The following is a 23,309-nucleotide window of genomic DNA, read 5'->3' on the forward strand; positions in this document are numbered from 1 at the left end:
ATGCCATTCTTGACAGAAGTTGGTGTGCTGCATAGTCATTACAAAGACTGTCCGCAAAAGTTTTTTAGAACACTGTCCTATCGTACAGCTTTTTATCATCTGTGTTTGATTAGTCCTTGCAACCAACTTGTTTTGGCTGAGAGAGTTTCTGATATGACCCTTGTATGGTGGCTTGCTTCACTGATGGACAAAGCTCATCCTTTGTAGTGCAGCTCTCCTTTTAGATGCTTTCCTTTTTACGAACCTGGGTTTCTACGGAAACTCAGTTTTTGCAAGTATGTCTGTAGACATACTCTAGACTTAGATGTCTGTAGTTGGGGAGATCAGAATTTTTGAACCCATTGGTCAGTTTGAACTGGGTCTGAAATAGGGTGGAAGTCTAACAAGGGGTTTGTTCTGACAAATTTTATGGGGGTCAGTGGCAAGATAGAGAATCATAGAATCATTAAGGTTGGAAAAGACCTCTAGGATCATCAAGTCCAACGGTCAACCCAACACTACCATGTCTCCTAAACCATGCCCTGAAGAAGAAGAAACCCTCTGATACAGAACAGCCATCACAGCACTGAAACACCAGAGGGCCCCTGTGCTGGGAACCACTTAGTAGATGCTTGTGGTCAGAAGATGTGCACCAGCGCAGAGGAGCTCGAACTTCTGCAGTTTCAGTCCTCAAGGAATTGCTTAGCGTGTTGACAAACATATCCTTATTAGAACAACCTAAATAATCTCAATCGTTATAAATAATCTCAGTCGTTATAAGCAGGTAATTCACAGAGGAGCAGAAAATTGAACTGAATTATGGAGAGCCCTGAAATTACATATTGCACACTTGGCCCAAATCTGAATCTAGAAGTTTGTCCCGTGTCTTATCTCCTCAGGGGAGCTTGCTCAGTATGGCATTCTTGTTGGATTTTGTTTTTACCAGCGGCAGCTGACTCACCTGTTATCACAAAGTAATATTCCATTCCACTTAAAGTCTTACTTGGTCATTTTCTAACGCAGAAGTGCTTCCTTTCTCTTCCCCATCTGTTTCAGGTGGCTTTATGCTATATTAGCTCACGCCCGCATTCAGTCAACGTCAACTGCGAAGGGGTGTTCTTCAGCGGACTTCTGCTCTATCTCTGTGACTCCTTCGTCGGCGCAGACCTCCTCAAGCGGTTCAGGTTTCTGAAAGGTAATCTCGTGGCTCTGCTGGGCATCCCAGGTGCTTTCCTGCCAAGTAACAGCAGGGAGGAAAAGGGAAAGGTAGAGAAATAACTGGCTTCATTAAACAGCGCCATTATTTTCAGAGTTAGTGCTGCCATTGCTTTCAAAAGAAACAGATGGAGTGTTTCTTTTGGGAGTGTATAAAACTTATTTTCCTGTTGGTAATAAGTGCAAGTAATTGAACCTTCGCTAAGCTTTGATAAACTACAGTTATGAAATTATTTTAAAGTGACATCAAATGGAGATAGGTGCAGAAAAACAAGACTACATGGAAATCAGCCAGTGAATCGTGCAGTCAGCAATTCGAGAGTGTAGAGTATAGGTGTTACTGATGAAGATGAAAAGTTCTGTTCCAGTAATCTGTCTGTAATGGCAACAAATATTTGGTACTGTAGATTGGGGCAGCTTTTAGATGGAGGATGATGAGGTCTGCCTCCCCCAGAACTGTATAAACCTCGTCAAAAATCTTTCTTCGTCTTTTTGTCTTAACACTAACAAATAGCGAATTGCTGTGAGTGTTCAGTAACACTGAAGTGCGTTACAGAGCTCCAGGTGCATTTGCGGTCGCACGGTCGAGCCATTTCCCGCTCATGCTGAGTGAGGATGGTGCACGTGCAGGGGGCGCGGTGGTGCCGACCCTGAGGCGGTCCCAAGAACCATGTTTCAGACTTTGCTCCTGCACCCATTTAGGCCCCCCCAGTGCAGGGGCAGTGCAGGAGGGCGCAGCCACCGTGGGGATGGTGCTGCCATCACCAAGCCCCCAGAGCACAGCCAGAGGGGCCGCTTCGTTTGCTGTTTCTTGGGCAAGGGGCAGTTTCTTGACAGAACCGGGCAGTGGATGCCTGTCAGGAAGGGCCTTCCCCTGCTCGAATCCAGCAGAGGAGGGATCGGAACCTGAATGTACCGTGTGGCAGGTGTGTGGGCTGCAGAACAGAACAGAGAAAGCCCTGAAGGTGTCCAGCTTATTACATGACTACACAGTCTGGTAACACCAGGTGGAAGGAAGCCTGCAAGTTTGTTAGGCCAGAGAAATTAGGGCTTTGGTTTATTATTCCTCTTACAGTGCTTAACCAAGGGGAAGCGCTCATGCGTCAGGGAAGTTACAGCAGACTTCCCCAAGAGTCAGCTGTGAGACTGACTGTGGTTCGCCTTGGTAGAGTTCCACCACTGACCTTGTACAAGCCCAAATGTCCCATGAAACAAACAAAAAAAACCCTAGGCTTTATTCTTTTGGTGTAATTACCAGTAGTGATTCAAGGATCTTGGACTCAAGTTAATGTTCTCTCTGCTACGGTTGATGATGCTAACACCAGTCAGGCAGCAACGTCCTGTGAGACAGAGCAGATCCCACACCACGTGTGTTTCTCCCTGTCTGTGCCTTCCCACGAACGGACGCGTGCGCCTCCATCCCGGGGCTCACGGGCCTGATCTGAGCCTGGGCTGGCCGGTTGTAGGTAGACCCTTCTAATACTTCTTTCCACCTACCTAGCAGCAGAGATTTCTTTAAAATAGCTTTGGAAAATGAATAAAGGACAGAGAATCATTGTTGTAACCTGAGAATCTAACATGCTTTTCAATTGAAGGTGCCACCCTGTGTGTCATATGTCAAGACAGAAGCTCGTTACGGCAGACAATAGTCCGGCTGGAGTTGGAGGATGAGTGGCAGTTCCGACTTCGGGATGAATTTCAAACTGCTAATAGTAGTGATGACAAACCACTCTATTTTCTTACTGGACGCCATATATAAGCTTCGCTGAGACACCGCTAACAAGGGACAAAAACAAAACAAAACAAAACCAACTTTTTTTCCTTTTTTTAAACAAGTACAATCACCGTGGAGCAAAGTGCAACCACTATTTATCTAGACTGCTCTAAAGGATTCCCCACAATTCTGAAGTAGGCTTTAGCCCTAGGGATAAAATTACCACATCAAGTACGATTTAAAGGATCCTGGATTCAAGTTATTTTCACATCAGTCACAACTGCCGACACGCATCACACGGCCAACCAGGCTGTAGGATCTAGGAAGAGGGCGTAATTTGGTTGAAGAAGAATTCTTTTTATATTCAGCCGAGCCAGGGGAAGAAGCTGCTCTCAGCAGCTGCTACCTTGAATGTGTCACATGAAACGCGGCCCGGCACGTGGCAGTTATTGAAGATATGTGGAGGAGAGCCCACCGTGTCTCTTCAGCTCTGTACCGTGGTACAGGAATACTCAGGGGTTTGAAACTACAATATAACGTAGATATTTGTATTAAAAGGAATAGCCTTGTTCTCCGTGCAGTGTTAGTTTAACATTTGTAATTGCGTGTGTATTGAAACTGCCTTTTTCCACAGGCGTCCAAAGTTTACTACTTTAAACCTGAACAAATCGGCAAACGCGCGGCGGGCACTGCGCACCCGGGTACCCCATTAGGTACCTCCGCCTTGGCGCCAGGAACAAAGCAAAAGGCTTCTCATAGAGGCTCCCTCCCCCGCCAGCGGGCCGAACGGCTCGCCAGCAGAACACCGGCGGTATCTTGCTCTCGTCAAGCATTTTGAAAACCCGTGGGCCGTCCTCCGCGGGAGGGACTCCCTCTGGCCGGAAGCAAAGCCCTTTGAAAGTCTCACCTAACACTGTCAGCTCTTTGTTTTGATTAACGTCTGTAAATATTGGTTGTAGCTGTAGTCGCACATTGTTCTACTTACACGCGTGGTACCGAGCCTTGTTCAGGTGTTCCGGAACGAACTCACTCGGTGCGGTACGTTTTGGTTGTCAGGGTTAGACCGTAGCGGTACAATGTCCCGCTCGTGCCGGCAGCATGGGTTACTCCGCTGAGGTTTCCATACCAAAAAAACCCCAATAATCTTCCTGCACATCATGACCCCTTTCTTAGAAAAGAAAAATGCAGTGTGTTCTTAAAGGCAATGTAAGCAATTAAATCAATTTACTCTCAAAAAAGCAATGAAATTAACACATCTTCATACTTGACCTGCAACTCCTTGCTGAAGGACCTGCCAAAGCTGCATTTTTTTTTTTTAAACGCCTAGTGTTAATTAAGCAACTTTATCTTGTGAAAAGAGATGTTTACAGATTAAAAAAAAACATAATATATTCGACAGAGGCTAAAAGGAAAATGGTTTGCATATGTCTGTGTTAATGTAGCTTGACTCTGATGAAATTTGCTAAATTTCAGCTGAACAACCCGTTTCTGTAAATTTATTTTTTATTTTCCTTCAGACACAACCTGCCTTACCTATTTTAACATTTGGAAGAAGTAGGGATGTAAAAGAAGCTTCTTGAAGCTTTTGATACGCACCTGAATGTATTCCAGTAGTTCTGGTTTTGCCGGAAAGGCTCACGGCCGACCCCGAGCCTTAGCGTGGTGTAGAAGTTCCAGGTATTCCGTGTTCAAAAAACGGTTTCCTTTTAGTTTGTGTATGTGATGTTTGCACTAAGTTCTTGAAATTCCAGGTGCTGAGACTACGGCGAGGAGTTAGCCCCCTGGTGAAGCAGTGCGAAATTGCCCTGAAGGTTGAGAACGCAGGCAGAAAGTCGGCCGTATTTGCCTGCCTTTACCAAATGACAGTAAACCCGTTTCCTTAACTCTCCCCCGCTGGGGAAGCGAGGAGCTTCGGCGACGCCCTGGCCTAAGGGCCCGTACGGCCCCAGCGCCGCAGGCGTAGGCCGGGCCCACGGAACGCTTTGCCTGGCTGCCTGTGAATTCCTGGGGAGGAGACTGTTACTTGACGTTGAGATCATCGCCGATCCCTTTTGGTTTTAAGCCTCCCCATCAAGGCCATTCTTATGAATGTATTAAATTGGCCGGCGTTGTATTTTACCTGTAGATGTTCTTGTCTATTCACAGGTTAAATCTGAATGTAAACTAAGATTTAAAGAATCATATGCAGATGCTTTTTGCTTAACTTATGTAATTGCTTTTTGTGACTTTTGGAAAAGGGTTAAAAACGTCGCTTTCCTAGCGTAAAGTTTTCTTAACCAAAAACTCAGTGAATTTAGCTTCACTAGTCAGTCTACCTCATGTTATTGTTTATGAACTGAAACTGTCTGAAGTCGTGGCTATGGTATGTTTATAATGTGCTTTCATTAAATTTGAATATATTAAGTTACCATTTAAGACCGCCTCTCCGAACTGGTACTTTGCACAGGACACCCACCCCTTCTCTCTCGGCACACGCACGAGTGCCTGCCCCGGAGAGACCCGCCGCACACCGCTAACGTGAATCCCATGCGGTGATTTGGCAAAGCATTAAGGTGGTGCGCTCGGGCCTGGGAGGCCTTCCCCGTGGGGTACTTGCCGCCTGGGAGAGCGGCTTTGTTTCAAGCAGACACGCGGGAGGAGGAGGCACACGAGCTGCTGCTAATACCAACTCAAAGCCCCCTGTAAGTACGAGCAGTTGAAAGAGGTGCTTGGTCCGGCCGCGCCTCCATATCACTCAGGCAAGAAGGTAAGAGCAGCGGGAGCACCCGGCCATTCTTGCTTTCCAAGCCCGCGCAAGAAGAGCACCCGTAGATTTTCTGTGAAGGTGCACCGCTTCTGCGACAAAGTCCCTTACGGTCTGCTCGCAGGGCCCTTGCAAACTGCCAGTCGCAGCTCAGACCCAGCCGCCTCCGCAGCCCAGCATTCGGCACCGTTCAGCTGCTTCGCTTTTAAGTACTCTGAGTAAGGCTTCGGAGGTGGTGCGAGTTCTTCCCTTTAGCTCTACGCTTGTTTGTACAGTGCTGTCCTTACCTTGGTATAATCTAACCACACCAACATTCCAAAATGAAAACAAACCATAGGTTTAAATTTAATTAAATCTTTCCTGTCCTAAGTTAAGGTTTTAAGCTACTACTGGAGGCTGAAGGCATCACCTCTCACCTTACTGTGAGCCCTGCAGCAGGAGGGTCTTGACCGGAGCTACCGGGGCACCAAGCCCTGGGGCGTGACGCAAATGCTTCGTCACGCAGGGAATCCCGACCCCAAGTGGGTACGAACGCCGCGACTGCGTTCTCCTGAGGCTGCTTCAAAGCACGGGCTGCCATTAGGCACTGCGGTAATACTTCACATGCAAAAGTAGGAAATACATTAACAATTCATTCACACTTAGTATCAATGCAGAGTAACTTTAAAAAAAAAAGCTATCAAGTATTTTATTTTTAATCTATCTACATTATGTACAGATCAAGAAAGGCCACAGCAGTTTTTCAACATACAAACCCTTTAAAAGAGGAGAGATTTATGAAGGAGTGACAAGTATCAAAGTGAAGTCCACTAACAAAGGTATATACTCAGTACAGTACTTGAAGAAAGACAACGAGTACACCAGTCCTCGGGGGTTTCATTCCACCATAACCCTCTACAACTCATCGGGGGAGAAGGGGGTGGGGGTAGAACAAGCTTCCCGGCACCGCTGCCACCCACAACGCGCCCGGCAGCCACCGCAGGGCCTGTGAGGGTTACCCCCTGCGACGAGTGCGCCCTGACGCATCTTGCCTCGAGGCAACCGAGCGTAGCCTTGGGCTCCGTCACGATAACGGCCTCGCCGCGCCGCTGGCGGGAGGTGGGCGTTACGGCACCGAGACGCACTGGTATATCACCACGTTAGGAACTTCAGCCCGTACTCGTCAGCGAGACTAGAGTCTTTGCATTAGTTTACAGTCCACTATGAACAATTTTCTGCTGCATGTAAACATGACTAACTAGATAAAATACAATCAAACTTTTGAAAAAGTTAATAAAATATCTTTCTTTTAAAAAAACAAAGTTAGCCTATTACTGCATTGTTTACAATTTTAATAAAATAGCACAACCTTTCGGTTGTTACCAGTCCTGAGTTCACTGTAATAAAAATGGCCCTGGCTTCTGCTGCAGGTCTGCACCCGCTCCGTAGGTTTTGGCAGAAGTCTCCCAGTAGAAAGCGGAATTCCTTCGGGAGCGGTTAGGTCTGGTGCTGCCCGTTGAGGAAGTTGTATACCAGGAACTGGCCGGTGCCACAGTACTGCGTTGCAAAGAGTTTTCCATCCGGAGTGGGGTCAGAGAAAGCGATTTCTTCTTTACTTAAGTATGAGCCGTATATGAAGTTGCTCCTGTTTAAAAAGGGAAGGCGGGGAAAAAAGAAAAAAAAGAAAGAGACAGTTACCCTCAGGGAATAATGCAAATGCAAAAACGTTTACGCTATTAGGCCACAAACCCTTAATTAAGTGGCATGCACATTTGAAAGGAAGAAGCTGCATTAGGAGGAGCTCTCTATTTATATGAGCTATCTCCTCCGTTCAAATGGCAAGGAGGTCACTTGTTCTGGGAGGGTTTTTATAAGGTTTTGGTATTTTAGAAGAAAGGTTTGTGCCAAGCAATTGCTTGCAAGTTGCGTCTAGAGTTCCATTTCAGAGTTTAAAAAGTTTGAATTCATTCCAACTATTTCTTCACAGAGAAGAGACTCCGAGGAGGACTCTGACTGCAACCACTAGGAATGAAAACATAAGCTGCAAACAAGGTAGGGAGCTGACGGGGGGGCTGAAAGGACCCGATGAAATTTCAGGTTGCTGGTTTGAGAAAACAATTTGACATTTAATCCGAGACGTGCTCTCATCCAGTCTAGGACTTCTAAGAACACAACCTCAAGGCGTTACTCGTAAGGGATACACTTTCAGCAATAACTGTATGAAAAGGAAGAGTCAACCTGCTTAACTTCATGAAAATATTTTAGGTACACTTTATTTTCTTTGAAGAGAGAGGAGAGAATCAAGGGATTCCATTGTCCTTCTCTGGGTGGCTGCGTGAGCAAATTTAGAAAACTGATCTCAGGCCTTCAGACCTTGATCAGGGGAAGGAGGAGGCAACGGTTATCCGTGGAAACAGAAGAAACTCCCATTAAAGTTAAGGTTTTTTTATTCCTATAAAATGAACTTACACGTACTTGCAGAGCAAGTACGAACTTCAACCATAGGGACATCTCCATTAAATCGTGAGGGAAAGACATTAGGAACAAAATCTTTTTCAATTATTACCAGCTTTATTCCCTTCTCTTTAGTGTATTTAGGAAGATGATTTTGCAAGGTTCTTAAGTCTGCCTGACTGGGTGTTTGTGACTCCAGGTCAGCTCTGAAAGCTCGAGTGCACTGGGGCAGGCATTCTCAAAACGGACTTAAAAGTCTGCTAGGATACCTTCAACATTTTGAAGTCAGGATTTAGCTGGCTACCAGCATCATCCTGGTCAAACCACCTGTTGCTATGAAAGACATTTCGGTTGAAGTTTCACTGGCAGCCGAGCAGATCTAACTGCTTACTGCCATCAAAAAGCACATCTCGCTCCCTTCCTTTGCCCCTTGCAACCTTCTGGGCTCCCTTGATTACACAAACTCTAGAGCTCATCAGACCTTTCTACAAACCAACCGAGCACCAGAACAATGCAACGCTCCTTTTGGTGAGCGTGTTTTCTGCTAGCGCAGCAAGGAGCTAACGGAAGGCCAAACGAGCACGAGAGCACAGCAGAAGGTACGATGCAGTGCACAGCTAGGAGAAAAACGGAGACTTCTCGCTAGCTGCAACGGTCCATTAAAATGGATTCTGAAGATCCTTTAGAGCTGTAACTCAGAGAGCATCTCCAGCATCTCTTTGGGGCAGAAATCTTTCCTTTAGAAATAGTTCATAGGAACCTACTGAATACACAATTAAAAACCAGCCAAAAATATAACCAAATCATCAAGTTCATATGCTTATCTGAATACAGCTTTACAGTTGACAGTTCATACAGAACATGAGCTGATACGAACTCCCTAGTTGCTCCACCAGCCAGGCAAGATGCGTTCTGCAGAGTGGAATAGCTTTGCTAGGCGCTCTCAACACCAAGAGGGTGAGGATTGGCAGACACACCAGTACCTGTGCCACAAGCTCCAACAAGACGGGGCTAGCCAGGCACTGAGCACAAACCTGCCAGCCCAGCAGTAATTAGATTTGGGTAGTTCTTGGCATTACTCGGAACAGGCATTTAATCTCCTAGGAAATGTCACTGGAAGAAACCTAAGGTTTAGACAAATGCTAAAAACACTGAATCTCCAAACAGTAGCGTGGATGTTTGAGTACTTCTATGGACAGAATACACTCATCACTAGCTACTAAAGCTCTGTGGAAGTTGTTCTCTCCCCCTTTCTACCTCTAAGGAACAGACATTCGGCCAATGATTAGGTCCCAGTCCTTAATGCTTGGGCAATCCTACGCTCTGACCAAAGACAGTCTTCATTTCCCTCACTGACAATTACCCCAGAGGAATTTACCCAAGCTCACTGGCCATCTGCTGGGGTGACTCATGACTACTGCACTCAGCAGAAAGATTTCTGTTACAGACAAGCCATCGCAGAATACTGACATTAGTTACTGAACTCCCCATTATACTGCAGCTGTCCGCTGTGCTCAAACCTACACCCCCGATATCACCAGCAGCTTAAAAATACAAACTTGAGACACACAGAGCAATAAATGTCTTGGTCCAAGTTCTGTCTAAACCAGAGGTAACCGAGGAACTTTTGTTACATTACCTAAGACACTCTATCATCCGAGAAGCAATCTTCTTTCGACGCATCATGCTGAATACCCATATTCGACTAATCCCACAAATAGCAGGCTCTGGAGAAGTTGAACAGCACCAGGCTTTCTGTCTCTCAAATATGACTTTCTCGTTTTCTGAACTGACTTCTGGAACCTTCTCTTCTATAACTCTGTATCCCTGCAGGTGATGTAAAAAAATATTTATCGCTTTATAAAAGTGTCACTAATGACCGAACAAAGTAATTCTTGTGTAATTTATTTCAGTTAAACATACTTACTTGCTAAAATACCTTACCAAAAAGTCTGCATATTTGTGTCTCAGTTTCTCTTACCGGTTTCAAAATTGGAACAGATGATAAAAGATTAAACCAAAAAACCTCCTGAAGCTTATCCAACTTAAAATAACAGCAACAAATAATCTGATTCTTGCTACCACCTGTATTAAAGCATTTGCATCAATTTCTCTGACTTCGACTAAGACTGTTTTGCTTCTTGTCTGCCACTCCCAAGGGACGGCAGAAAACGCCACGGTTTACAAATGAAGAGACAGAATATGTGGCAAAGTTCTGACATCAGTTTTTAGCGTTGCAGTTGGCAGCACGACTTCTGGTCCTGCTCTCCGCTGCACAGTTCTGCCGCCCTCTGCTTCTGTTTGCTGTGGAGCTGTTTGACCCCACACCAACTCAACTCAATCCTACAGAGTACCCACTTTTTCATCCACGTTGGATTTCTGCTGGGCAGGGAGCTGAATCTGCTTGTCAACAAGCAAGACGAGAGTGAGGGCTAGCGTAAGAATGGCACAGGGAGAAAAATTCCACCCTTCAGCTGCAGCAAATTCTTAGATGAGCAGGTCTGAGCCAAGTATGACACCGTCCGTGTGTCTCAGCTCAGTGTCAGCTATACAAAAATAAGTAACTACGTTTCAGAATGGCCTCCCACCACAAGCTGCCTCCTCTGCGGAGAAGGCATACACAGAACGCTTATTTGCCACATGGCTAGACTTAAATTGCGAGCTAATTCTGTAGTTTCAGGATGCCTGAGGAACAGTCACTAAGCACTGAGGCGGATTGCCTTTCTCCAGTTCAATCACTTACCCACTGGATATGTTCTGCAATTAAACAGCCGATAACTTTTTTGTCATTAGAAATAAAAAGAAGAGTTTTAGTTCTAGAGTAACACATGAGCGGAGCTTGCTGAAATCCCAAGTCATTGTCTACCATTTCTCTAATTTCTTCAACCTGTCAAAATAAGTTTAAATGCTGTATAAGACAGACATGTAAACATGCATTTGTATAAAATCACATTAAAATTACAGATTTGCAAAAATGCACTAAGGTATCCTGAACATTGAAAGCTATTCCAGAAGTTAAGGATTATCCTAAGTAACCTGCAACACATCGGTCCGTATAAATGTTCCTTAAATAATACTCGGCTGGAAATAGGAAAAGTAGAGACCTCTACCTCAGACTCCATTAAGTCCAGGCTTCAGTTAGTCAAAGGCTAATAGAGAGAATGCAGATAGTCAGTGTGGGCTCTGATACTCTAGAAATAAATGAGATCTATGCCAAAAGTTGAACCAGCTTAGTTGAAGGTTTTCTGTCTGTTGTTTCTGAAGTCTTAAAAGAACTAATCCATCATGGGTTCTGAACGGATGATAGCAAGCACAGTGCCAAGGCAGCTAGGAAATGTATGCATTTGTGCACACATACTGTCGTCTCTTTCCTCAAGCTTTCTGCCCTTCCATTAACCTTGCAAAGAGTAACTGGAACTAAAAATAAAATTTTGTTTAATATCAGTGAGTTTAGAAGAAATATATAAACTCCAGCATGAATGTAAACAAAAGCTTATGCATGAGCTGAGGTTTTACTGGGGGATTCTTGTGCCTACAACCAGGCATTAAACATCATCCCTCTATCATCTCCTATGGGACAGAAGTAAGGTGGCCTTTCCTATGTGGAGCATTGAACGGCGTAAGCTTCTTTAATGCACGTTGTAGTTACATCAGAAAAGCAAAACCAGAATTACTGATGCTATGAATATATGAAGTTAGTACTGATCAAATGAAAAGTTTAAGAAAATTGTTATTTTTTAAAATAACCTTTAAAAGGCATAGTATCTCCACTTTCTCATCTAACCTTCAGGTACCAGTCTTTTAACAACAAGTCCCATTAGCTAATGTGAAACATTAAGTAACCATTCTTGAAGTCAGTCATCCACAGTGGTGACAGCTGTCAATCCTCTCAACTTTAACCACACAGAACTTCCAGAGAACTCTATCCTGGAGTTCATTTGCTATAGTCTTCCTTTCTTCTGCACCACTTAAGTATTTTAAGTAATTTGTTTCTTCAGCCATTTTAGTAAAAAATGAATGTGCAACAAATGCACTAAAATAAAGATAATACCCCCAGAGAAACAAAACTTAATAAACTTACCTGATTAAGTATTGTAAAAAGAAAATTTGTAGCTTCTTTTCAGTTCAGTAACTTAAAAAATTCTATGTTAGGCTAAAGGAAACCCACTACAGTCACACCATCAGAAAGAGCCATCTTGGGCATCAGTTCAGCCCCCAAAGGTCCCTTCAAACCTTAACCATTCCATGATCCTGCCGTAGGTACTTCTTTACAGTACCGCTATTAGTACTTTTAGCAAATCCCCAGCTAAACAGAATCAATGCCATGCTACTGAAAAAACATATGTAACAACATATTAAGATGTATGAACACAGGCCAGCCAGCAAGACACCGAAGTACCCTGCGGCTCTAGGCCTCCCCTAGAGTACTGTGCCCAGTTTTAGATAAAGAGTTTCAAGAGAGATACAAGGCATGGCACAAATGGCAATAATCTGGAGGAGAGCAAGACAATGATCAGAGGTCTATGAAACATTATTTAGGTGTATAAACTAAAAAGCAGCACATCCTGTCAATCATTTTAAAGCAAAACAATCAGAGTTTGTTCAGGCACAAAAAAAAAAAACTGTGGCAAAGAGGAGAAAAAGGATGTTTTCTACAGCTATAGCAGTATGATTTACACTAATAAGCTTAAATTTCAGTATGGAGATTCTGTTGGACGTTTAGGGAAAATACTCTATGGTTATGGACAGTGAAGCACTGTAACAGAGTCTGGAGAGGTTAGAAAAACCTCCAGTGGTAGAAGTTCTAGAAAGTTGTCAGATGCATCATAACCAGAGCTGATCCTGCTCTGGACATGGGAACGGACTAGATGACTTTGAGGCCACTCTCCACCTAAATCTGTTTTTATCCAAAAATTGTTTAGAGAATGGTGCCACATTCATGCCATGTAACAACGTCGATAGATTTCAGTTTTTAAAAATACAGAAGGAAGTTCGTATTATATAACATATCTGGCAGACATTCAGCAAGTATATTAAAAAAAAGTTTTTTAAAAAAAAACTCTGTTGGATGATGCTGTTCCCACCCCTGCTCAGACCCATGCTCTCTATGAAGAGAGCAGCAGTGCGTAAGAGTGTCTGACCGTTTGTGGAAAAAGCTACAGAACCACTGCCATTTTGATTCCAACTTCAACTGCTCGCACATAGATTATACAGACTTTCTATGAACTTTCTCATTACTTATACTGAAATATCAAACAAAGTAAGATACAGGTAAGTCCAGTCCTTTTCACCATACCTTTTTAAGCGCATACTTTGGGTCATCAGGAAGAACCATTATTATCTTTCCATCAGGATATTCAGCCAAAATTCTCTCCTTTTTCCAACCCTAAATAAAACAAACACTTATCTAAACCATACACAAGACATACTTTTACAAACAGAAATAGCACATCATTGTTCTAGACACTGAACCTATGCAGAGACTTCACACTATTTAGCAGTTGCTTTGCTAGAGAAGGAAACTTCAGCTAGCTTTTTAAAAGGAGCACAACAGATACAATATGATCTTATTTATACAGTGACTTATACAATAGCCTAACTATGTCTAGAAACAATTTGTGAAAGTGTCTTATAATTTCCCAACTAGATTTTTTTCCCCCAGGACTGCAGTGCAAACTGAATTTTAAAATAGAAGTAGCAAACTCAACTCACATAACTGATTTCCAAACCTATGTAATACTTATTTTCCGAAGTCCAGTGAATGGGAAAAGCCCTAAGTTTTAATAAAAGATTTCTTTTTAACATAGTTACCTCCACAAATACACACTCAGTTTTAAAGTTTGGCATGCGAAAGACCTCCAGGAGGTTCTAAGTGAACTGATTGGCATGCAGTTGCCCAAAATGTAAGGAATAGTTTATTTTGTTACTGATCATAACTGTTAAAGCCACAAGAAGGATACTAGAAAAAATTTTATAACTACCTTCTAAGAATCTAATGGGGAAGGAGGCTACGTTGTGTGTATCTGAAGTATAAACATACTCAAAAAAATAGAGGTAATTAACTCTTCTTCAGATCCACACTCGTGGTGAATAATGAGCAGTACCTGCATGGAAAAAAACAAAACAAAAAAGCCACTTAAATCTAGTAAGATGGGACTGGTAGATATTAGAATTCAAGTTGCTTTGATGGGACCTAAAAATACTGAATGCAGAAGTAACTTCAGCCACTAAAAAGGCTGCTCTACAAGTCTGTCGGAAAGCAACTTCAAATAAAAAAGCCTTTGAAGAAACAATATTGATGGAATAATTCTCATTGAAATCTGTACCTTCCCATAAAATAACGTTCAACTAAAAACCAAACAATGGAATTTGGCACTGAATGAATGCCACAGATGCTACCACCAAAAAAATGACAAACTTAAGTGTTATAATACTTGATCTGTATCTCATTTTACTCATGCCGATTTTACTCCCTTATCCCCAAAAAAGGCACGAAGAGAAGTATTTTAGAAATTTATCTACTTGCTGGTAGCCCTGGAACTATTTAAGTATGAGTTTAGCACCCAGCATGGCAATAGTTGCAACACAGACACCATTTCAATCCTGCCTGCTTTTCTTCTCCATAGTAGTTGCACTAAATACCAACACGAATGAAGATCCTATTTGAATTTACATACATTATGGTCTGAATGAAAATGGCAGTAAACAGCAGTGCCACAATATTTAGGAAAGCAGAAAAGTGCAGTTTGTGGAATTGTGACATGCCTTTTGAGACTGTTAGAAAAGGTGTCCAAAAATTCAGTCTCCCACCTCAAGCACCATCCTCTCTCCATTTTTTACCTTTTGGCTACCTGTTTGCCCTGAAAAGCTTTCTATAGCCTATTTTAGGCCAACCATGACCATCACTCAACAGAAAAATATATCATGTTTGATAATCCTACCATTACAGCATCCAGAATGCTGCAGGCCTAATGCAGAAAATTCAACCCTAAGTTTTAGGTTAAGGTATTCTGTTAACCTAATAGCCAGGTATTTCCAACAAAATGAAATATGACGGAACAAAACATTTCTGAATGGCTTACTGCTGTTACAGTTTTAAGCAACAGTGTATTAGCAGAAGTCTAAAAAATAATTCAAAAAATGCAAGAATTGACTCTCTAAAACTTAGAACTCAGTATTTTCATTGTCCACCTATTAATCTTAAGTGATTTGTATAATATGGGGACTGATCACATTCACAGGAGAGGTAATTTCTAAATTGAAGTTGGAATAAATCGGAGTTTATTAAGAAATGTATCTTTTAGCTGAAGCTTACCAAAGTGTTTTTGCAAACCCTAAGCTCATCCAAGATTTCTAGTTCATTTGGTTTATGTCTGAGATGACATTTTAAAGTAATATTCCTTTGCTATTGAAGCAGCTCTAACAATTCTGAAACGAAAAACTAACATTTCACATAAGCACCCACATCTTCAGTACCCTTATTATTCGGTCTTAGTAAGGAATGAACTGTGCTTCCTTCAAACCGAATGGAACTAATGCACAAGGTGGGTCACAGCTGTTTTATATTCTAACATTAAATCTGTTACGGAAAATGTGCTGTAGGTTCAGCTGGGACTAGATATCCACACAAAATATGCTTTAGTACCAGTATCTTGCATGTGGTCTGAAGATGATTTCCCTTAACACACTTACTAACGTGTTTGTGGTTTTGTGTTGGTGGTTTGTTGGGTTTTTTCCTTAACAAAACTGCACTATTTTAACACCTTGCAGATTGTTGTATTTTGTTTCAATCACAGAAAACTAAAAGAGTGCTCCTTTACAAGCAGATGGCAAGAGTACCTTGCCATCTCTAACTGTAGTATACCTGACACCTACAGTAAGAACCAAAAGCATTTTGTCTCCAATATACTTTATAATATTCTTCTGTAATGTCAGAAAATTTGCTTTTTCTTTCCTTTTAACTGATGTTCCTTTAGGGCATTAAGACTTATTTACTGTTGAATGAGATGCCCAAGCATTGATACATGTTGCTTGTGATGACCAAATGCAATGTTCTGCAAGGCCTGGAGTAAAAGAACATGATTACACCACTGCTCCCTTATACTGGAAGTCTATTGTCAGCAACAGATTACCTACAGCTAGCAGCAGCAAGGCACATAGAGCCTCACCACAGCCGGGCAGCCTGGTGCTGTACACAGCCCCACTGGAGCGTAGTAACTATTGTAACACCACCCCCCCCACACCCCCCCCCCCGTTACAGCTATTTATCCTACAGGTATTTTTTAATAGTTTAAGAACATAAGGAAATTCTGCGATAAAGAGTTAACTCATTTTTAATCTACCTCTAACTTTTCCTCCTAATTCAAACAAGATTAAAGATTGCTTCTGCTTGCTTATTAAGGTGCAAGGACAATAGACTTACAAAAGAAAGAAATAACGCAAAAAAGTGCAATACAGACAAGCAGCTGCTACCCAACATGAAATAGTACGGACAGTAATCACAACTACACAGTGTTGTACATTGCTTTCACTAGGTATTATACATGTATATAATGAAGGATGTAGAATACAGTTGGAACAATGGCTCCAACTTAACAGCACAGTAACTGAAACGTTTGGCACTCAGTTTCACATGAACTGTGTTCTGCTTATAGTTTAAAATCGTATCTAAAGTAGATTTGCCTTTGAAAGGGTAAGTTAGAGGACAGAACAGACTGCTTTCCATGCATTTCCTCATGTTTTAAAAGTTCTTATGTAAGAGTAGGAAATGGCACAGCAAACCTGGTATTTTTCTATGCATGTCAGTTCTGGCTTGTCTGTACTCCCTACTTCCCAAACGAATACAAATAGATGAAAATCGGTGGTGTTTTTTTCTTATACCATTTTTTACTCAAAAATGTCGTTAATACTGTAGAATTCTTTCACATGTGAAATTTTCCCAACAATCAAGTTTAATACAAAGTTTTGTGCCCTTTTATGCTTGATAATTTGTAGCCAAGAAATGGTCTACTGCATTCTTCTTCCCAACTCCTTCACCAAGTCACAGATATTCTGCCTCTTTTTCCCACAAGTGTAATACGGAGAATGAGGTTTTGACTGTAGAACACATTAAGATCCTTGGATGTAACTATTAAATACCACCCTCTGTTAAAACTAAGATTCTTACAGACAATAACTAATGGTAAGAAATTTATTTGAAATATTATTAAGTTTTATATTGCACAGATGTGTCACTTTTGGAATGAATGCAAATCAAGACAATAATGAAATCTTTCTAAGATGACATGAAGTTCATCATCATCTACAATCCCAATAGTCTATTAACCTCATGTTCCAAGAAGTCAAATGTTGCTTTTTCTGTTTGTTTTAATCTGAAAATTGTAAGAACCTCACAGGTGGCTTGGGTGCAAACACAGCAGAATACCTATTTAAAACTTATCAGATTAGACTTTAGCCCAAATAACAGCTTCCACTGTCTTCAGCTCAAGATATTCTCAACTAAGAGGATGAGCTTGAAATACAAACAGCTTAACTTCATTCAAATCAGGCACCTGAATCCATAGGCATTTCCTAACTGAGAAATTTTGGCTTTGCAACTTAAGAACATCATTGAAAAGAATGTTTTGCTCTCAGAAAAAAAAACCTGCAGAAACACTAAATTGATACTATGTGGCATCACAGAGAGGATACACCACTGATACTGTGTGGTATAACAGCTAGAGGGTTTTATAAAACTGAACCACATATCCATCCCACAACATCATCCATCCCACTGGAGTTAACACTTGATGTCAATACACACGTGCTAGAATGGCATATTTTTTCTGGAGACTTTCAGATGTCTGAAACCAGAAGGATAGTGAGACAGATTCCGACATTTGTCTGCAGTAGGGGACATCTCCCACGCTAATCTGTTCCTCCTCCGGTACTATCCTTGACCACCTTACCGTCTCGCTTATTCAATTTGCACGCTCCTAGTAACAGCAAATGGCACCCTTCAGAAAACCCATATCAGTCCTTGCCAATCTTCTGTTCCCAAATGCAGAAAGTATCACTAAGCTTGACAAACTTCCTCCACACAAGGCCTGCAATTGTCTTACTGTCTCTATCAGCCACCCATGACAAAACAAGTATCCCAATACCATTCTCCTTGTTAGCCTGTCCTACTTCTGGGGGCATCACAGAATTTCTAGAGACCTAAAAATAAATTTTTTCTAGAAGAAACAAGACAAGCCTTAAGAAAAATTATATTTTGAAGATGGTAAATAATTTATTATTTGAATGCAAACTATCTTCCCACTACTCAGCACTTTAAAAAAACAAGCAAACCACAAAGTGGCTGCATGCAGGTGGGCAAGACACTAAAGTCCATTTTCACAGTTCCCAACAAGAAGCTCTAGCATGGTAGTGTATATAGGCTTTCTTTTTGTGATTCTGTGAAATGAATCATCAGTAGAACTACTAAGCATGTAACAGAGACACTCAAAAGGAAGAAAAACTGAGAAGTCTTCTCAAGTCAGACTGGGGATGCATCATACGGCATGAAGAATGAGAATGACAAGAGAATGAAAAATGCCTCTAATGTACCTTAGAATGGTCTCCAACTCAACAATAATGCCAAATACATTAACTAAATTAAAAAGAATATCTGGAGAGCTAATAAAGTAACATACCACGGTCAACAAGACCAGATGTTCCTGGACCAGAAAGTCTAACCAAGAAGTTACCATGGCTTTCTCTAGTACAATGTTTTTAATCCCATGATGCTACTGTCCAGTTAACACTTTCTGTCAGGGAAAGGAAGGTAGTTATAATTTCAACACAGTAACTACATACAAATATCTAGAAACCAAGCATATCACACCTCCAAGCCTTCCTCCCAACAATCCCCACTAGAAACCTCCTAGAAAAACTGGGATAACTAGCAATCTTTCTTCTGGTGTTTCTGGATGACTAAGAATTATCAAGTAGAGATCTGATGTACTAATTCACCAGCAAGAAGGCTTACCTAAAGTTCAAATTATTTTCTAAGAGGAGATGAGGATGTTTCTGTCGTGGACATTACCACAATACCCTGAACCAAGAACCACTGACTATGGGTCAAATGACTAGTGGTAAAGCCTTACCTATTTAGCATGGCAAAAGTTACCCATGCAAAAAACAGAGAGTCAATCAAACTGTTACGAGGAAAAAAAAATCAGAGGGGAATTTAAAGACTTATAAGAATCCTTCCTTCACTTCTTACTCTACAGTTTCTGCTACAGAATACTGATCTAAACCATCGCTCTATAGCCATCTACAGTGTCACAACACACAACTAGAGTCTTAAAAGATTTCAGAGGTAGAACTGTTTACTTACTGACCTGACAATACAAATAATTTGCTTAAATACACATTGCGTGAAGTTTTTAGAAGATGCTTAGCAACTCAAAAAATAAGAGGCAAAGTTCTTCTCAAAAACATACCTAACTTTATACATAGTTATTTACAACTGGTTTAAGGTAGTCTGCTCTTTCACTTTTATGTTAGTCGTGTTGCTACTCTAGACATACACACACAAGTGAGAAATTTCAGCTTTCAAAATATTCAAACTTCAGTGCAGCTTCCTACCTACGCAAACGTAGCAGCTTTAATTAACTACTGAACTCATCTGCCAGCTTCTGTCCAAAAGAACTAACAACACATTCTGTAAATTATGCTTACATCTTCGGTAACATTCAAGATCTGAAAGTACTAGGGAGGCAGGGGGTGGGGAAGGACAAACAGGAATACAATGGGGAAGCTATTATATACTGCCATGATAATGTACTGCATTCCATCACACTTTCTGCCTGGTCTCATCCTACAATGTAGCTAAGGGGTATCGGAAGAGATCTTTCCAGATGTCTGGATTATTCAGCAAAAACTAATCAAGAACAGAACAAATACCAGAACTATTTACCAGATGGTTTCACACACTTTAGCTATGAAGATGTATCTTTATATTTGTAAACAGTGGGGTAAAATTGAGCTTTAGATTTAAGAGTAGCCCAACAGCCATTTGGTATCTACATGAAATGAATTGGTGGCCTCAGTTCAGTTATCCTGGAGGTCTTATCTACTCGAGTGTAGAGTACTGAAGGTAACATGTGTGATAAAGAAAATAGACTTTGTGGGATTCTATTCTGGATTTCAGACATGTGAACAGATATTTCCTGTAAGTCTTGTAATATCAGTTAGTGTGAAGTAGCCGATTTTAGAATATACTTTAAATTGTACAGAATTTTTCAAATCTGAGCTTTAATGAGATATACACTCAGATACAGGATATATAATGTAGTTATGGAATAATACTTTGGACTTTATATTTAAAGATTATAATCACACTATAAATTAAGTAAAGTTTCTATATATTATGAAGTTGTATCAGCTGGATTCCTAGGCAGTCTCCCTCCAAATTACACATAATTAAGAAAAAGTAATTTAAATGTCATCTAAGATTACACAATTATGAAAACAGTACAATCAGCTCTTTACCTGACTATTAAGCCAACCATTGCAAACATCAGTTGTACTGAAACCTCTATTTAGTACTTTTGGAACAGTGACATTCCTTTGGCTTCCTATCACCACCCAACCCATCCCAGCCCAAGATTAAGGAACAGACAGAAAACAATGGCAACGAAACACCACTATCCTAATAAATATTTTTATACATTACATGTAACTTGTCTACCATGGCTCTTAAAAAAATTTATTTCCCAAAGTGGATTATTCGTGGCCTACTGTGATACTAATCTATTAAAACATGACTTAATGTAATACGAATTGTAACTAGTACACAGCAAAAAAACCCCAAAAGATAATGCTTATGTCTTTAAAAAGATACGGTTTTCTTACCACATATTTTACAGCACTTATGAACTGGTTATGAAAGAGCAGATGTTGGGTTTCATCCTCTGGATTTGATGCAGTGTAAAGCATTCCACAAATATTACAGGAAATAGCACCAAATCTCTTCTGTCCTGCATCCTATTTAAAAAAAAAAAAAAAAAAAGAGAAAAGAAAAAGGTATTTGTCAATTGCAAGCACAGTAAATACAGTTCAACAGAACTTTCATCTAATCAGACATGCCTTTTTTAGCTTAGCTTCTGGAAACTCAGAGGCTAAAATGGAGTGAAACAGGAGAAAACAAGTACAGAATTTAGAATTCCATCTTTCGAAAACCCACACAGCCTCAAAAGGCACAGACATCAATCACAGAACAAACTCTACCCAACATTAAGATTAGCTCCCCTCCCATTAGTTTTCAACAAATTGAGTTATCTTTTATTTTACAAAATGCAAAGAACAAAGAATTCTTCCCTTGTTGCCCTATTTGCAGTAAATATAATCATCTTCCACAAAGAAAATGCCCACATCCGGCCCCATACTATTTGGTTTTTCCCTCCGGTTCTGCTGCTGCCTGTCTTTTGGTCATGAGTTGCTTTGAGGTGGGCCAAAGGTGAGCCATTTTCCTGAATGTTTGGAAGGATATTATAAAAAACCCAAAAGTTACGGAAAAAATTGTTAAGGTCAGCAATACATCTGCAATGGCTGATCACTACCTTTTAGGTTTTTATGAAAGCTAAGAATTCAAAGCATTCAAAGGATTATGTTTTTTACCCCTCTCTTCATTGATTAAAAGCCTCATTTAATATACTCTCAGGACTTAAGTCTTAACTCTTAATTGATTTAAGAGTTGGAACTCTTAGATGGATAGATGGAAACAGCTATGATGTTTGACATGCTATCTAATTACACAGGGTTCATAACTTATTTTTCAGACACTGGATAGCAGCTACAACACAAATGGAAGATCACACTGTTTTACTCATGACCCTTTAGGTTATCCTACTCTATAACCAACCATTACCAAATTAAGGGCGCTATTCAGTACCTATTGCTTTGCTATTTATTAAAAGTGTGTTATTAATTTGGAGATTAAGGAGTCAGTGCCTAATTCTTTATTGAAGTATCAGATGCAGGCGGTGCCTTTTGCAAAGAGCAAAAGAACACCAGTTAGATTGAAGTCTCTAGCCAAAAAGGCATGTTTTAAATTATGGCTTAATGCTCAAATACATTATTTTTTTTTCTTTAACTACATTTGGAAATTGAGTTTATGTAAGCAGCAATAAATGTCACTTTTAATCTATTTTAACATATATCACAAGTAATAGCGAAACAGTTATTTTATAGTCTACAATAGGATACTATATAAGCAAAAGACAACCTGAGGGTGTTTTTTAAAAGGAAGTTGATCTGTGTGCACAAATTGAAAGCGCACAATTTGCAAGAAAACAGATCACCTGAACTTAATTTTGTTTTCTAAGAGCTCAAAATATTGATAGGTAAAAAGCCTACTTTACAGAAGACACCATTTTGCAACACAGCTGAAGTGTTTACAAATCATTTCTTATTCCTTCCATCTTCAAAAATACATTTAAGTATGTCTGAGAGCTAGATGACAGCTCAGTTCTCTACACAACAGCACCTTATTTCAAGAAGGCATTACTGAAATCTAAAACATAGGTATCAGTTTCTTTCAAAGAAGAGACTAAAGGTACAACCAGCCAGGCAAATTCAGAGTCTTTAAAAGCACATATATGGAACTTGGACAAAAGAAAGAAGCTGAATCTGAGAAGTCATTGCTTTAATGGTATGTCAGTTTATACATTCCTACTGTATACAGGAGGAGAGACTGGAATACGCTAACTTTCTGAAGGAAAAAGGAAAAGATGAACCCTGAGGTTATATTCGCAAAGTCAGAGTAAGAGGAGGTTTCTCAAGGTGTAAAAACTGAACCAACACATTTTAATTTACCTGCAGACTTCCTTTAAAGGATCAATATAGTTCAAAACAAGGTACCCAGCTGGCCACCAAAATATACTGCATTTCAAGGGTTTATACACAAAAGATGAAAAAAGGCAGTTTAGCAGGAAGGATGATATATGGTGATTATCTTAAGATGAACCCATTGAACCAAACTGAGTAATTCCTATCCTGAAGATGGAGAACATATCCCTTACATCTAGGGTAGGACAAGCAAAGAGGGAGTCTACTTTGATGCTTGGAATATACTTCAAAAAAATAAGACACATAATTAGAAAATCAGCTACATAAAGCAACTCAAAATATTTAGCATGTATCAGTATTGCAGTAAGTCTCATGAAACAATTCCTGTTCAAATGATCAAGCTAAAGGTAT

The 23,309-nt window shown here is 40.7% G+C and overlaps 2 protein-coding genes across 14 annotated transcripts in view; one reads left to right on the plus strand and one right to left on the minus strand.

Annotated features, from left to right (window-relative positions):
* GREB1L (GREB1 like retinoic acid receptor coactivator) overlaps positions 1 to 5,323 on the plus strand; it is a 142,238-nt gene extending 136,915 nt beyond the window's left edge. For 10 of the 11 annotated variants that reach the window (XM_075084794.1, XM_075084792.1, XM_075084796.1 and 7 more), the window contains 2 exons: positions 1,036 to 1,174; positions 2,790 to 5,323. In XM_075084794.1, the coding sequence (XP_074940895.1) occupies positions 1,036 to 1,174; positions 2,790 to 2,953 (303 nt within the window). In that variant the 3' untranslated portion in view covers positions 2,954 to 5,323. The remainder of the gene's footprint in view (positions 1 to 1,035; positions 1,175 to 2,789) is intronic. The other variant, XR_012659177.1, reaches the window with a different exon arrangement.
* A 986-nt stretch (positions 5,324 to 6,309) lies between these two features.
* The window catches only part of ESCO1 (establishment of sister chromatid cohesion N-acetyltransferase 1), a 33,943-nt gene continuing 16,943 nt past the window's right edge, over positions 6,310 to 23,309 (minus strand). The window contains exons 8-13 of one of the 3 annotated variants that reach the window (XR_012659178.1): positions 20,964 to 21,095; positions 14,066 to 14,188; positions 13,381 to 13,470; positions 10,828 to 10,971; positions 9,724 to 9,911; positions 6,310 to 7,275 (exon numbers count right to left, since the gene is read on the minus strand). Coding sequence is in view for 2 of the 3 variants with exons in the window: in XM_075084804.1 (XP_074940905.1) it covers positions 7,128 to 7,275; positions 9,724 to 9,911; positions 10,828 to 10,971; positions 13,381 to 13,470; positions 20,964 to 21,095 (702 nt within the window). In the remaining variant the exon portion in view is untranslated. The remainder of the gene's footprint in view (positions 7,276 to 9,723; positions 9,912 to 10,827; positions 10,972 to 13,380; positions 13,471 to 14,065; positions 14,189 to 20,963; positions 21,096 to 23,309) is intronic. The other 2 variants (XM_075084804.1, XM_075084805.1) reach the window with 2 other exon arrangements.

Source organism: Phalacrocorax aristotelis, chromosome 2 (genome assembly GCF_949628215.1).
Source record: "Phalacrocorax aristotelis chromosome 2, bGulAri2.1, whole genome shotgun sequence".
Taxonomy (NCBI): domain Eukaryota; kingdom Metazoa; phylum Chordata; class Aves; order Suliformes; family Phalacrocoracidae; genus Phalacrocorax; species Phalacrocorax aristotelis.